The sequence below is a fragment of the Populus trichocarpa genome, chromosome 6 (assembly GCF_000002775.5).
Source record: "Populus trichocarpa isolate Nisqually-1 chromosome 6, P.trichocarpa_v4.1, whole genome shotgun sequence".
NCBI lineage: Eukaryota > Viridiplantae > Streptophyta > Magnoliopsida > Malpighiales > Salicaceae > Populus > Populus trichocarpa.
In genome coordinates, this window is record NC_037290.2 from 8015755 (window position 1) to 8033104 (window position 17350).

The 17350-nt window shown below is 32.5% G+C and overlaps 1 protein-coding gene and 1 long non-coding RNA gene across 2 annotated transcripts; one reads left to right on the top strand and one right to left on the bottom strand.

The window, feature by feature from the left end:
* Window positions 1–7372: 7372 nt before the first annotated feature.
* On the top strand, window positions 7373–9485 carry LOC112327957 (uncharacterized). Its single transcript, XR_008059596.1, has 2 exons — window positions 7373–7827; window positions 8274–9485. It is a non-coding gene; the product is annotated as an uncharacterized LOC112327957 (long non-coding RNA).
* A 1420-nt stretch (window positions 9486–10905) lies between these two features.
* Window positions 10906–12841, bottom strand: LOC7468071 (uncharacterized). Its single transcript, XM_024603380.2, has 2 exons — window positions 12553–12841; window positions 10906–12452 (listed from the first exon to the last, which is right to left on the bottom strand). The coding sequence occupies exon 2, from the start codon at window positions 12355–12357 to the stop codon at window positions 10987–10989; it is 1371 nt and encodes a 456-aa protein (XP_024459148.2). The 5' UTR covers window positions 12358–12452; window positions 12553–12841; the 3' UTR covers window positions 10906–10986.
* Between the last annotated feature and the right edge of the window lie 4509 nt (window positions 12842–17350).

Consider the following 17350-nt stretch of genomic DNA (forward strand, 5'->3'; position numbering starts at 1 on the left):
TAACCCGTCAAACCCGGGATCCGTGTCATAAAAGTCTGATAATTAAATATAAAAAATTTAATATTAAGAAAGTAAATTTAAAAAAATAATTAAAAAACAAAAAAAAAAGAAAAAAGAAAAAAGCCAGAAAAAAACTAAAGACATCGGCTTTTTCACTGTGGACTGCACTGTGTAGTCCACAATAAAAGGCTTAAAAAGGAAAAGAAAAGGGAAAAAAACAAAGGCATACCCACGGGTTAATTTTCTTTTCTTGCATAAAAAATATTAAAAAAGGGCTAAGATCTAAGAGTGTTAGGTCTTTCTGCAAAGATATACTCAAAAGCCTTGGGTCTAACTGCAACGCTTCACCCAAAAGTAATATTTATAATATTAATAATAATATTAAACTTACATGACTCAAGTTTAAGTGAGTCTGACTGCAACACCAGATCCAAGAGCCTTGGATGTGGGTCTGGCTGCAAGATCGTGTCATAAAAGTATGATAATTAAATAGATTAATTAAAAAGAAAAAAAACCAACATAAAGAAAAAAATTAATAAAGAAAAAGAAAAAAAATATGAATTAACTGGGTTAACCATTCAAACCAGGTTAACCCATCAAACTTGGGATTCATGTCATGAAAGTTTGATAACTAAATAGAAAAAAAAAGTTGATGGGTTAACCAAGAATTAACTTAGTTAACCCGTGAAACCAGGTTAACCAGTCAAATCCAAGATATGTGTCATGAGAGTCTAATAATTAAATAGAAAGAAATTTAACATTTACAAACTAAATTAAACAAAAAAAATTAATTAAAAAGAAAAAAAAAACTTCGGGTTACCTTGTCGAATCAGGTTAACCAGTTAAACCCGGGATCCATGTCATAAAAGTCTGATAACTAAATTAAAAAAAATTAACATTAACAAAAGAAAAAAACAAATAAAAATGGACGGGTTAACCCGTAAAACCAGGTTAACTCGTCAGACATGAGATATGTGTCATGAAAGTCTGATAACTTAATAGAAAGAAATTTAACATTAACAAACTAAAGTAAACTAAAAAAATTAATTAAAAACAAAAAAAAAACTCCGGGTTAACTCGTCAAACCAAATTAACCTGTTAAACCTGGGATCCTTGTCATGAAAGTCCGATAACTAAATAAAAAAAATTTAACATTAACAAAATAAAAAAACAAAAAAAAATGGACGGGTTAATCCAGAATTAACTGGGTTAACCCGTGAAACCTGAGATATGTATCATGAAAGTCTGATAACTAAATAGAAAGAAATTTAACATTAACAAACTAAAGTAAACAAAAAAAATTAATTTAAAAAAAAATCCGGGTTAACTCGTGAAACCAAGTTAACCTGTTAAACCCGAAATCAATATCATAAAATTCTAATAACTAAATTAAAAAAATATTAACATTAACAAACTAAATTAAACAAAACAAAATTTATTAAAAGAAAAAAAACAAAGAAAGAAAAAAAAAAAGCTAAAGGCATCAAAAAAGAAAAAATTAAAAAAAATGAAAAAAAAAATAGCTTAAACTAAATTAAACAAAAGAAAATTTATTAAAAGAAAAAAAACAAAGAAATAAAGAAAAAAAGCTAAAGGCATCAAAAAAAAAAAATTGAAGAAAAATAGCTTGAAAAAAACAGCTTAAAAAAAAACAAAAAAAGAAACAGCTCAGCCTTCACTGTGGTGAAAGGCTGAGCAGTTGTAATATATTTCTAATTTCATTAAAAATGTGATTACGCTGAAAATTAAAGTATTGCCTTTAGAAAATATATACTTTAGCATCCATCTACCAAAAAAGGACAATTACAAAGGCAAGAACGAGAAAGCCTTTGTATCAACGAACCTGCAGGTGCCCACCTCGAGCTCCTTCACCACCCACACGGACGTGATCCTTGGTCTGTGTTGATTAATCTGGCATCTTGCAAACTCTTAAAAGAGTCGAAAACTATCACTTAAAATATCAATTTTTAGTACTTTCAATAATCATATGCACTTAATTTCCCAGGGCTTGTAATAAGAGGACGAACCACACCTCAATGACAAACGGCATCACCCAACCGATTGGTTTGTCTCATATATATATATATATTTGCCTATTTGGTGTAGAATCTCCCAATCAATAAGCTTGTAGCTTAATAATATCTTGAATAAATCATAACTTGTGGCTCTGTATTTCTTAATAAATATATATTTTAACCCCTATATTTTTGAAAATAATATAAATTAATCATTTTATTTCTATACTGATTTGTAAATCCAGTCCCTTTATTAATATTCCGTGGTGATTATTTAGATTTTGTCACTAAAAACAAACTCATCATGTGCTTAAAAAATGAGCGACAAAGGCCTGGGGAGTAGAAAATCAAATTAAGAGAAGCTGGTACAATTTCCAAGGCACCCCCATAAGAGTTAGGGAAAAGTTTTATTATGGTCAGTGTTGAGTTTGAAAGAAGAGAGGATTTTCCCAAAAGGGGCACTCCATTATAAACCCTGATATCTGAACGGAACTACTGGATTACCACGATTTTCAGGACATGCATCTAGCCAGCGGTCAATAGAGGGTTTGGAAGGGGCGTCATTGCCAATCGCATCAATCATATACCGAACATCTCATGAACGGGCCAGGCTAGACTAGATCGAATAGTTTTTTGGCAGTATTTGATTGAATTTTTATTCCACTGGGGCATGTATTCCTGGTTGTGTAGGCCGCAGGAGTTTCGAGATTTGTTGAGTGATGAGGAATGAAAAGTAAAGTCGATGATAGTTGTTGAGAATTGTCAGATTGAATGTTTCCGAGTAATATACGAAGCAAAAATTTCGATACATGAGGGGAGGGCTGTGTTGTCATGTCAAGGTACAAGAGAATGTGTGGATGCGATGGATGCAATGTGGCGGTGGATGGTATTATTAGCACTGGAAGCAGTGGTTATAATGACTGTTGCAGGTGTATTGAATAGGCATGCAATGCCTCTTATACTACAATGTATTAATATGTTGACAATGCGGTTAAAGCAATGCCTCGAGGAGATGTTACGAGTCTTGCACCCAAAGGGCAACTTAGCTTTAGAGCCATCCATGAGTCTCGTCTGTCGAATATTAATTTCGGGTGCATTGGAGGAAACAAATCATCTCCCTTTTAGCTTGAACTGGATCTTTGGGGAGCGCGGATCTTTCTTTTTTTTTAACCTAAAAAAACATATGCTTTTTAATAGTAGGAAAATCAATTAAATTGAATGAAATTGAAAAAAATAATTAAAATAATTATGGTTAATTCATATTAATTTGTTAAATTTACAATCAGGTCATGTGATCGGAATAACTTAATAAAAAATAAATTATAAAACTCAATTATCAATCAATCTAGTGTTGAAATATAAAATTAAAAATAAACAATTAAAAAAAAAAAAACAACTCGAGTCAACTTAAGTTAACCCATTAAATTCGTTGCCTGAGTCTTGAGATAGAAATAACCTCATAGAAAGCAAATCGAAACAAATCATGAAGCCTAATTCTTAATTTAAGGATGATATCGAGAAAAAAAAATCAATTAGAAAAAAAAAATCAATTCAACCGAGTTAACTTGTTAAACCTGCGGTTCAGATCATTAGATTTGAATAACCTCATAAAAAAAATTGAAAAAAAAAACAAAGGAAGAAAAATCAAAATACTATTCTAGTGAATAATGTTTTGTGAGAACGAGTACAGTGAAATCGCCTTCTCTTTTTTTTATTTTTAACTAGCCTCAATTCCCGCTTCACCACGGGGCCAAACTATTTTTTTTATTTAAAAAATTATGTTTAGGTGTTGAATTGGGGTGAAAAAAAATGATAGGAAAAACTAGTCATGACAAAGTTGTAACTGTGCTAATTAGGGTTAAGCCAATCCGAGATATCTTGTCAAGCTCGCGACTTAGATCATGTGATTGAAATAACCCGATAAAAAAATAAAAAGAATTATAAAGTCTTTTTTAAAAAAAAACCATGTTAACTTTTAAACTTGTGATCCGAGTCATTAGACCTGAAGCATTCAATATGAAAAAACCATGAAGTTCAATTCTCCATTAATTAAATATTTAAGCATGAAATGGAAAAAAGAATTTTAATTATACAAAAAGATTTAAAAAATAGAAATTAAAAGAATGATGATCAAAATCAAAATAAAAAATAAAATTTATATTTAATTGAAGGGTGAAATTGAAAAAATAATTCAATTTAGTAAAACGAAAAAAGAAATTAAAAAAATAAGGATAAAAATTGACATGGAAAAAATAATAATATTGTAATTAAAAGGTGAAATTGAAAAGAACAATAACTTTTACAAAAGAACTAGGAAAACAATTATAAATCAAAACAATGAGGATCAAATTAGAAAACATATTACTATCAATTTCAATTGAAAGATGAATTTGAAAACCATTAAAACTTTTACAAAAAGTCCAAGAAAAAAATAGAAATCCAAAGAATAATAACTACATTAGATAATATAATATTTGATAAATTAGAATTGAAGAATAAAATTAAAAACAGATAAAATTTTTATGGAGGAAAGAGAGAAAATTATGAAACAATTCATTATAATTATTGTTGTTGTTGTTGGAAAATGACTTGGGTGTAAATTAGATAAAACACATAGAATAATATAATGTAATGAGATGGATTGGTATATTATTTTAAAATTCTTAGTTATGTAATGAAGACTTTTTATAAAGTTTCGTTCTAATGTCTGATTTTTTTTTTTTAAAAAAATTATTTTGTCTTTATATTTTATTTTTATTTATAAATTGGTCTTTATTTGAAAGTTTTTGGTATTTATATTGTTTTAAATTGTAATTTAGTATTTGAATTTTTTTTTTTACATTTAAATCTCTACATGATTATTCTTAATCAGGTTCGTGATCACATAACTTTTTTTTATGCAATATGTATAATGTAATAAGGTAATTTTTTATTATATTATAATTTTAAAAATTACAAAACTAAACATAGAAATGAAACGAACCACTACTTCCGAGTTCCGATGAAACAGGTTAAAAATAGCTAGAGCCCAGAGTGGCGTGAACACTTAACCAGTCTTATCTTGAAGTATGTGCGTGCGTGCATGCTTGTAATTTTGTAATGGTTTATTTCAAGTTATGAAGCTAGCACGTGGGTATATATTGTTAAAACAAAAGAAAAATGTTGTAAGAAAATTCACATATGTGTGATTATGATTGTTTTTTAAAGTAATTTTCACTTGAAAATATATCAAAATAATATTTTTATTTTTTAAAAATTATTTTTGATATTAGCGCATCAAAATGATCTGAAAACACCAAAAATATATTAATTTGAAGTAAAGAAAAAAAATTTAATTTTTTTTAAAAATATTTTTGAAACATGAAAATAAAAAATATCAAATGTTGACATCCAAGAAGAAAATTTCAAGAAATTTAAGAAAGAAGTTTGTTTTGATACACGAAAACTATCTCGAAGATGCTATAAATGTAAGAGATTATAAGTTAGCACAGAGCTTGGAGACACACGCGCACACACACTTACTTTCAAGTTTTGATGGTTAGAAAAGGGGGAGAGCCTTAATGGTTAAATTTACTTGGTAGAGTATGTATGACCATAAATAAACGCAAGATTCTTCTTCCCCACTTGTGTTTTCCTTTTTAGACTTTGCATTAGGAATGCGTCATGATCTACTTAAAACAGAGCTTGGTAAGGTAATTGTCAATGGTTAAGCATGGTTTATCATGGGGACAAGAAGTACAGGGAACCCAAACCTGTTCGGTCAACGTAATTATCATCATGGAACAAACTTTCCCAATCGACGAAAAAGTTTTTAAGCCGACACCAAACAATTAGGAACAAAGAGTACTTTCAGGCACAATAATTTTTCATTATTGCTGTTTTTTTATGTGTTTTATTTGAAAATTATAGTATATTTTGTTTTTTTTATGAAAATATATTAAAATAATATTTTTTATTTTAAAATTTATTCTACAATTAAAAAATATTATATTTTTTATTTTTAAAATTTATTTTTGATAGTAACATATTAAAATAATTTAAAAATATTATATATATATATATATATTTTTTTTTTATTAAAATATAATTAGATCGGAATGCCTTGATATTATACCTTGGTGTTATATTATCAACGCATTTTTTTTTTCTTATTAATTTGAGTGTTTGGGTCAGTTTGTGCGCATCTCGATTAATTTCATGGACTTTCAAGTTAACGACTATATAAACCTTCAGTGGCCATCATATTAACAATCATAAAACTCGAATATAAGATCACAAGAAAAATAAATTTTTTAATCCCAAATTCTTATTAGTACATCACTTACTATATGATTTCACTTACTATATGATTTTATAAAGATATTGCGATTGATAAGATGGCAAGATGAAATAATTTGAGAGACAGGGTTGAATTCGTTTTTATTATGAAAACATGGATATGATGTGATAACAAAGTTGTGAAACATGATTCGGAGTTCAGAAAGGTTTCGGTGAAAACATTTCACCCTGCGCTCATTTCATTTGTCGATATGCCATAGGCCTCGCCACTTCCAATTAGTGGACGATCCATCAATTCTAGTACATTCGTCACGCACACGAAAACCTGGGAATGACTCCTCATTTTAGCTCACTGTAGACTTCTTACAAAGTATATTTTCTGAGCGATTGACTGAGTAGCTTTGATTGGTAAATTTTGTTTTTTTAATTGAGATAAGTTTTAAGAGCATTTCCCCTCGTTAATCTGATATAAATAAATAAATGGCTTCAGAATCTTAATTCTCAATCCGAACTCAAAAAATCGAAAGAAGATAGCACCACCTTTAAGTTGTTTGAGCCTTACTCCATGAAGAAAGAATCATGCTGAGAGATACGAAAGTTCGTTCTCTGTTTCTGCTACTACTGGGCGTTAAAAAAAAAGCATTGAAATTGGAACCACAGTTGCTTTCATTATGATTGACCATAAATATTATTTTATGCAGGAGAAAGAGAAGTGAGGAAAATGACCTAATTGCGCCAACAAGGAGGTAGCTACAGTGATAGTTCATAATTAAGCAAGCTATAAACTCCCACACCATGGTCCTGCCTCTTGAAAATTTAAGTGATTAACACTATATTATGTACGATGGTAATCATTAACCAGAAGATTAACTAAAAAGGAGAAGTAATCATGAAGCAAAGGAAGAGTGGGGTACAGTATTTCACCGAAGAAGAAAAGGAAATCTTAAAAGTATCAACAGTACATACACAGTATAACCCTTCCCATATGTCATTATACCTGTACCGTAGTCGGCAGAGACATTAAATAACCATTGAGATTCAACAACAACAACAAAAAAAAAAAAAAAAAAGGAAAAACAAAAAAAAAAAGAGAGAAGGAAAAACCGTCCTTCTAATTTGCACAGACACTGTCATTTGTCAAAAAATGAGGGTTTTTAGTCAAGTTCTCATGGGACTCCAGAAATGACATGTGGCTTCACTTCCCCACGTTGTGTTTATCAGTTTCTGCTATAAATACAGCTCCCCCTCCTTTGAACTTTCCCCACCATTACCAGCTAGAGCATCGGTTTAGGTCCCTTTGAAGCTAAATAGCTGCAAGGCTTGATGCATAGAAAAGTATGGAAGAATCTGTTAAGCTCAGGAGGGATAGCGCCCTAAGGATAATCATGGGCTCTTTTTATGTGGTTTTTGATTCTCAGTGGCGCTATCCATCCTGAGTTTCATTGCTTCTTCTTGCTACCAGCTCCTGGCCTCTCTCTGTTGGGTCTTGAAGTGCCATTAATTCCAGCTTTTTTGAGAAGGTGATTTGTTACTGGTATGTACTAGCGTTTGCTTTTAAATTCATTTCTTATCGGGTTTCTCATGTTTCTTGTTGTAGTTGCCATGGTTATTGAGGGGAATTTCCTTTGAATAAGTGGAGTATTAATGATAGTTTCTGTTCGAAGGCCATTATGAGTTCTGCGCTCATGCTGTGGAAACCATCATAGATTGATCTTAATTCAGAAATATGCCATTGATGGAAGTTAAATGGATAGTCCATATTGAACTATTTATGTACATAAATTGATAATGTTTTTCCTTCTTGACATGCTAATTACGGTTATGGAGGGAGTTAATCGTTTGCTCTACACATGGATGGATGGATTATGATAGCGATTGTGTGATTGTGATTGTGATGGCGATGATTATATTAGCAACACAAAACTCCAAAATAAAAGTAACAGTTTGTAATAATAATAATACAGAAACAAAATAATGCAGGGCTAGCTTATCCATTTATCAAATTTGGTCTGGGAGGATGAACTTGAAGATGCTGACTGCTTCCCATCTTCGTGCAAGTCACGGCCCTCGGTCATGTTCTTTCGAGTCGTTTCCTTTACTTTAATTATATCTATAAAAAAAAAATTAAGGCAAAGGTTTGTGCAATTAAGTAATATCTGCACTCATTTACAGCTTTAATTCTGATATTTTGCCCCCTTTCCAGGTGACCGTGTTTCCACGCTGCTTCCGTTGCTTCCACTGAAAGATCTCCGGTGGTTGATAGCTTTAGACCAGTTTCCTATATTATAGTAGAATCTTTTTAGATTTTAATTTTCTTCACGGAATTAATTTACAGTGAAGTAATTATAAAATGATGTTACCAGGGCATAGTCTAGAGAGCCACCCCATCAAGTTCGAGGTGATCTGCTGAGGGCCTTGGGTAAAAAAAAATAAAGGTATTGCCTTTACTAAAATCCCCTTGAACTGGGCAGTACAGATGGAAGCGTACGAGTTCGAATGTAAATGGAATAACTTAACATGATTTTTTCTTCTTACGAATATCTTAAATTCAATTGTAAATAGTCAAATTAAACAAAAATTGCTGAAGAGATACCAGTTGTATTGCCAAGACAACGAGGAGCTAACAATCTGAAAGATTTTCCTCGTAGATATACATCTTTTACATTTGGAACGAGACGCTTAAAGTAGCACAAGAACTAGGTATCTTTTCCTCGGAGATACCACATTGTCTTGCTCAAACCCAGGCAATGGGGGCTAGGAGCATTTCTTGTTCAAGTTGTGTAAGAACAGGATTTAGGTATTCATTAATTCTATCGTTTGTTTATGGTTGAAGTTATCTTCATCATGCGAATAATCGCAGGTTGCCACAGGCAGTGGGATCGTGACATGATATTTATGAAGAGTCAATAATTTCACGAAGCTGAATGGAAATAAAGCTTTAGCCAAGACAATAGAGGAGACAATATCAGTTGTAGGGGCCGGGAGATTTCCAATATTTCACCTTTTTATCCCTATTCTGCTTGTACTCGGACCATTTTTCACCTGTTCTTTTTCACTTGTTCTTTTTGTACTTGGAACAACCCTCCCCGACGTTTTCAGAGTTTGAGATCTGTTTGGTTGGTTTTTTTTTTAATTGAGCGAACTCAAATTTACCTTCCAATTATTGAGGTAACATCAGTTTTGCCCTTGAGTATATATTTTGTCTCTATTTTTAAGGTTTGCCCATTTTTATTTCGTGGATAGGATTGTGGTTGTTTTTTAAAGTGTTTTTTTACTTATAAATTTATTAAAATAATATTTTTTTATTTTTTAAAAATTATTTTTGATATTAAAACATCAAAATAATTTAAAAACACTAAAAAAATATTAATTAAATTATTTTTTTAAATAGTTTTAAAATGGACGGTGTTATTGAGATTTTGCAACCTGGGGCCTAAATGGAGGCTCTTTGTTTAAAATTATTTTATTTTATATTTTTAGATTGTTTAATATGTTAATATTAAAAATTATTTTTTAAAAATAAAAAAAATATTATTTTTAAGAAAAAAACATTTAAAAAACAATAATTACTAACACTATCAAACACCCTAATAATGTTTTTTTTTCATGAGTTGATTACTTTGTATATGAGGAGCTATAGCTCAATTTATATCCAATGCTTAAATCCCTAAATAAAAAGAGACGTGCAAAGATTTGATAAATCTGGAGCCCCTCAAATGAGCCTAAAAGCTAAAGCCCAAACAGACAAAGTTGTAGTGGGCTAAACCCACCAAGGTTAGGTGGTCTCCATAAGCCCTTTTGGAGAGCACAGTTTGACGCCCTTGCAAAGCCTAAACAAGGAAGCTCAACAAAAGCAGCAACAACCAAAAAAAGCAACGTGAACTGTCTATATTTCCTTCTTCCTACTACAAAGAGAGGTTATTTGAGTTTTGAGGTGCCGCCGCCGCCACCACCACCACCAATTAGAGGCACAACCACTTATTTATTTTACAGTTCACCAACGTGAACTGTCCTCATGGTACTTGAAACTGAATCTATCATCAAAGCTATCCAGATTGGTGAAAGTGGCTGTTAAAGGGTCGATTATTACTGGCTTACGACAGTGGCTGACATTAGAACTCGAGAGCTAGAACAAGTATACGCAAAATTGCAGCTCGGAGTTCAAGGGCCAAATGTTTTTCCTTCCAGTCTTTTCCTCTATATGATTTCATGTAATGCCCTTGCTGTGAGAAAATGTAAATCGGTAACTGCCCTCTCTCCGTATAAACTTGTATTCTACCTGGAGGACGGTTATTTTTTGGGACAGACTGTCGCCCCAATTTTGGAAGAATTTCTCTCTGTCAATATCTGGAGAGTGATTGTCAGCATATAGATTGCGCACCCCCTTGTCGATGGAACTATATATTCTATAGAGAATGACATGCATATGAAGTGCCGAATCTGTACATTCAGAAAGTACAATTTGGAGGCATATTCTGGCACAATCTCAAAATTAATTAAGGAATCCGATGAAATCTTTTGTTGTGAGTTGAAAGTGATTGAATTGCTAGAGATCTTTCTACTGCAGACATAATAAAAAAGGGAGACCTATATATTACGCAAAGAATAAAAAAGTACAACGGCAATGGAACTCATCGCTAGATACCAAAGCATCTTGTTTTATTGATAATCAGATTTACACCTACAAATATTACTAGAATTGTAATTCAGGGTACCACTGATCAAGCAGGCCTGGCTCTCCAACTAAGCCCCCGTTGAAGTCCTGCTGTGATAGATCAAAATTCCAACCCAGGCCTATATCTGCCTCCTGAAAGTAACTCAAGCTCCCTGGTAGATTGGTTGATGGGGTCTGCAACTGGCAGGACAGTCCTGATGGCCTTCTACTCTGTAGGTGGCTTGCAGAACCAACCTTCGCGGGATCATAACCATAATTCCCCCCTCCTTTTAATACAGAATTGTCAGAAATATCTTGGATAAAAGGCTTGATATCAATTTCTTGATTGCATAAACCCGGGTTCCTGTGATCATGCGTGGTCTCAAAGGGATTATAGTTGCTGAATTTCAAGCCTGAAAACTCTTCCCCTGCTGCTGCTTCCCTCATTAATGGCTTCTCAACATCATAGATAGGTTTATGATCAGTTCTCATATCATAGTCCGAATCTACGCACTCATTGAGTCTGGTGCTCATGCTGGATTCCACAACCTCATTCTTCAATTTCTTATGTTCTACATTTTCAGTCTCATTCTGCAAGAATCTATATCTGTTATTGATACCGTAACAGCCCCAAGATCTCAAAATTCCTGCAAGTTCTCCATCTATTTCTTCCCTCAATACTGGTGCTTCAGCTTCAATATGATGAGACGATTTCCAATCATCTGTTAAATTCCATTCCACAGCTTTCAACTCCATTGCACTGCTCTCCGCCACCCTGATTTTCTCAACTTCCTCTTCTGATTCGTCGACAGCACATATCCTAGAAAAGCCTGATTGGTTATTTCCTTCTCTAGACCCACAATGATTAATCTTTAATTTGTCAACCTTATTATCCTCGTAGCTATCCAATGCTGTCCTAGATTCAGTTGATGATGTCTCAGTTGCAGTAATCGAAGACGACATATTATCCAGGTGATTCCCAGATTGAACTGGGTAGTCAGGGAAATTGAGTATGGCATTAGGACCATACATAAGCTTTGCAGCATAATCATAAGCACAAGCAGCTTCAATAGCAGTAGAAAATGTACCAAGCCAGAGTCTACTTCCTTGTTTGTTCATTAAACTGCATTTCTTGACAGGTTCTCTGATTTCAGCAACCCACTTGCCCCAAGTTCTCTGTCTAACACCCCTGTATCTGCAGTTCATATTCTCCGGGCCACCTTTTCCTTTCATACAACCCTTCTTTGAACCCTTCCCTGGAACCTTGCTTACTTGAAGTTTGTTGTGTTTCTTCCACCTTGCAAGTGTATCTTCTATTGATTCACAACCATTCCGCCTTCTCTTCCTGTCCTTGCTGCTAAACCCTAGCAAAGAACTCTGTCTCAAAGAATCCTCCATGTCAATACTCATAAAAGATCTTCAAGCTTGTTCTAAGCCCACAAAGCGAAAAGGTTTACGAGAACAAATTCCAGTGTTGCTCGTAAAAGTCTCAAGAAAATCCAGTCCTTCAATTATTGAAATACGTAACGTGGTAAGAAAAAAAGTTAGTAACCCCTAAAAAAAAAAGCCAAGGTGTCTGAAGATTAAAAGAGAGCACCAACTCACTAAAAGTAACTTGTCCTTCTTGTGCAGTCGAAGTGCTTCCTTGTGTGCGCTTGATTGATATCTTCCTTTCTAATTCTTTTAACTCCTTCAAAGGTCTCTCTTCGTCTATTCTTTTTTCCTAGCTGGGGTTTATCTATGGTTTTAGGATTAGTCTGTGCTTGTTTTCTAGTGTGGGGCTTTGTTGCTCAATGTTTCTGGTGGTTTCTCTTCCAGCTTTCCTGGTTATTCACTGGACTTGCCTTGGGTGCAAAGGAAGCGATAGCCTACGACTAATCAGATTTGCCAACTTTTCAGAAGAGACTGGATTTGCTTGCGATTCCGCTTTTATAGTCCCAAGATAAATGATGCTTTGTTGACGTGGTCGTGTCAGATCCGGTCGTGGCTAACTTGGGCGCCAATAAACGCGGCAACATCTTATTACATGAGACACGTCATTTTCTAGGCTTAAAATTGCTTTTAAAAAATTTAATTTTTTTTTATTTTAAATTAATATATTTTTAATATTTTTAGATATTTTGATATAAAAAATAATTTAAAAAAATAAAAAAATATTATTTTAATATATTTTCAAGTAAAAAATACTTTTAAATATATATTTTTTTTAATTTAGTTCAATAAAAAAAATTCAATTTTAGTAATAATTTATGAACGTGTTGAAACTTTTTTTAATTTAAATATTTTTATTTAAAATTATTTTTTTATATTTTTAATTCATGTTATGTTAATAACTTTTTAAAAATAAAAAAAATATTATTTTAATATATTCTTAAAAATAAAATAAAAAATAACAACACAATATTTTCTAACCTTCCTAATCGTACTGGTGCTATTTTCAGTATCAAAAAGAAAAAGAAAAAGAAAAGGTAAAAGTTTTCTACTTTCCTTGTCATGACGAATAAGGTTCTTGGAAAGTTCCTATGCCACATCAGTGTAATTTCTTCGTCTTTATTGGGGGCCGCTAAAGTACCTTCTCTACTACATTCGGACGGTGTCAGCTGCTGAGCAGCAATAATCACAATAAACAGAGATCAAAGCACCATGACCATTTGATTTCATTTCTTTTCTAAAAAAACAACCAAGTTCTCAGTTCTCTCCCAGTTCAATAAAATTCAAGCTGGTACAAAGCAAATGATTTTAATGCATCGAAAGTGTAGCCAAAACCCATGAGAGGGAATGGCTAGCCATTCTGAAATTCACCGTCTAGCAATTGTTAGTATCATACACTGGTTCTCTGATAATCGGGCATCTTGATCTCGCCCTCAAATATACAACAACAGGAGCCATCAATACTAATTTCTTGATAATCGGATCTTCCAAGCAACGACTACAGATTGGGCGCCTTCCTGTTCACAAAGATCCCCACGAAACAACAGGAAAGAAAAGAGGAGAGAAATCTGAACTTAGTGGATCAACTTTTACAAATATGAAAGAATTTATGCTCGTTCTCTATCCAATTTCACACTGTGACACAAGATTCAATTTACAACTCTTATAACCCACCACTTATTATCATTGCAGCAGGACTGGATATAACTCTATTTTCTGAAAAAAGAGCAACTGTTTATTCCTTTTTCTTTAAGCAAAAAAGGGAAAAGAAAACAAGTTAGCTGACACCATATAAAAAAACACAAGGTGCACTGAAGCAGTTATTCAGGTGCAGGGCTGGCAACTTTGTACCTCAGTAACTCAGTTTCCTATTATGATTTTCCTGCAAAAAAATGAAAGCAAATACATATTAAGTCCATGTTTGTTTCTAGAATTCACTTTTTTAAAAATCACTTTTCAAACTTTCCTGTGTTTATTTGCCACTAGAAAAGTTGGTCAACGGAAAACACTTTCCAGTCAAAGAAAAATTTGGTTTGGTTTCCAGGAAAATGTTTTCCCTTTTGGCTGTGTTTGTTTTCCGAAAAGTGGTTTCCGGGAAACCACTTTCCAAACTTTCATGTGTTTGTTTGCCATTAGAAAAGTTGGTCAACGGAAAACACTTTCCAGTCAAAGGAAAATTTGGCTTGGTTTTCAGGAAAGTGTTTTCCTGGAAAATTTGGGCGGAAAACACTTTCCGGAAGTTGTGAAAAATTTAGAAATGTCATTATTTGCTGATTATATCAAATTTGATCCTCAAACTTTTGATTGCTATATATAATTTGTTTTGAATATTTATTTTTCAATTCCATCTCTTAAAATTTAATTTTTATATTAATTTTGGTCCTTATTTTTATAATTGCTATTTGCTTTTTTCTTATCATTTTTTTATTGAAATTTTTTATCTATCAAATTTGGTCCTCATTTTTTTGATTGTTACTTATTTTATTTGAAATAATTTATGAAATGTTAATTATTATTATTTTAATTTATTCACCTTTCATTTTTTTTAATTTTTTAGATTTGATCTCTATTATTTTGATTATTATTTATTTTATTTGAGATAATTTATGAAATTATATTTTTTTTCAATTTCATTCTCATTCAACTTTTTAATTTGTAAGATTTGTTCCTTATTATTTTAATAAACTTGAGAAAAATAAAACATTAATAAGTTATTTTCCAGCTCATTTTCCATGACATAACCAAACACTGGAAAGTGTTTTCCAACTTATTTTCCATTACACTACCAAACATCGGAAAATACTTTCCCGGAATTCACTTTCCAAAAGGAAACTACTTTCCAGCAAACAAACGGGGCCTAAGGCTATACGAAACCATCCAGGATGAATATATCTAGCTGTTAAGGCAGAGTTAAAAAAAAAAAGAAATCTGAAAATACAGAAACACAATGCGAATTCATACCATCTCCAAGACCTTAGCATTACTTTTGTCAACTTGGCTAGCCAAACTGTACGCTTAACCAACATTTTTTTCATAAAAATCTTCTAACCCCATTGTATTATTATTGGCTGTCTATGATCCCATCATCAACTTCCCAAAATCCCCAACACCAATCCCTTGGGTAACCACGTCCAACTCCTTTTGATCCCTCTACTTTATCATATCGTAAATTTGTCCTCAAACACCCATAATTCCCTTTAAGATCCGGAACAAAATTAATTAAGATCATTCCTACTTGTAATGAGTCTAAGTAACTAAGAGGAATTGATAGATCAAAAGGTAAAGCTAGTAAAAGAATGTGAGTAAACCTTCACCACGTTGAGAGAAAGAAGGAGGAGGAAGAATGAGAGAGAGATTCATGTAATTGCCAAATTATTCTTCTATACGCTTCATGACAGGTAAATCCCCGAACACCCTTTTATTTTCATGATATTGCTTGAGTTGAGAAACACGAAAAACAACATGCTTTCAGGCAGATGAGGGCAAATCCAATTTGTAAGCTACTATCTCAATTCGTTCAATAACCTTTTATGGTCCATAAAACTTAGCAGATAGCTTGTGTGAAACCCTGGAAGCTATAGATTTCTGCTAGTATGGTTGTAACTATAGATACAACCAATCACCCACATTGAATTCTCTTTCACTCCTCTTTTTGTTGGCTAGTTGTTTCATTTTATGTTGTGCTGCCCTAAGGTTCTTCTTGAGTAAATAATACATGTCTTCCCTTTTAGTTAGCAATGTGTCCATTGCTTCAACATTGCAATCCTTATAGAAATAAAGAATATGCATGGGTGGTGCCAAGTCGTATAAAAACTTTATAAGGAGTGACCTTTATAGAAGTGTGATAGTTTGTGTTTTACCACCATTCTATTAGGGTAACCACTTTGACCACTAACTTGGGTTATTTCTAATTACGCACCTCAAATAGTTCTCCAAACATTTGTTAACAATTTTGGTCTGCTTATCAGTCTATGGATGATAAGCAATAAAATAGTGTGGATGATAAGTTATAAAATAGTGTAATTCAATTCCTTGATATGTAAAGATATTTTCCAAAAATGACTTAGGAATATAATATCTTTATCACTTATTATCATTATAGGAAGACCATGTAGCTTGTAGACATGGTCCATGAATGTAATATATATTGTAGTGGCATAATATGAGTGAGAAAAAACCATAAAGTGAGAGTGCTTGTTGAACCTGTCCACAACCACAAAAATAATCTCTTTGTCATTTGATTTTGGTAAACCTTCTATGAAGTCCATGTTGATATCAGTTAAAAGAGCGTGAGGGATGGACAATGGTTGTAGTAGACCTGGTGGTAGGATATTTTCTAATTTGTTTTTCTGGCAAACCAAACATTCCCTCATATATATTACCTTGTCTTTGTAGCCCCTTTTAGTAGAATAACTCTCGCACCCTTTTAGTAGTTACTCTAATACCAAAGTGTCTCCTTAATGCAGTGTCATGGTATATTGAGATAATCCTTCTTCTCAATTCAGGATCATGACCTACAACAATCTTTCCTTTTTTGTTCAAATGTTGTTTCACCTAATTATAGTGAAGGTGAGAACTAAGATTTTTTTGTATATCTTTTATGATGCCCTACACAGCTTCATCATATTCTTATGACTTCTGTATCTCTCTTATAATGCTTGCAAAAATAGTAAACACTTCTATAATAAATAGTTCATAACTAGCAGTTCTAGATAAAGCATTTGTAGCCGCATTTTCCTTTCCCTTTTGATATTCAATTTCATAATCAAAACCCAATAAATTAGCTAACCATAGGTGTTGAGAAGGGTAGGATATCTTCTGTTTCAGGAGATATTTGAGACTAACATGATTAATATAAATTTTAAACTTCCTACCCCACAAGTAGTGTCTCTATTTGGATACTATATATAAAATAACTAACATTTTCCTCTCAAGATTGGACAAGGCTTGTTGTATTTTCCCTAAAAATTGC

What these genes read in the sequence shown, in the direction of transcription:
- LOC7468071 (XM_024603380.2), bottom strand. Translation starts at nt 12,357, where the DNA reads ATGAGTATTGACATGGAGGATTCTTTGAGACAGAGTTCTTTGCTAGGG.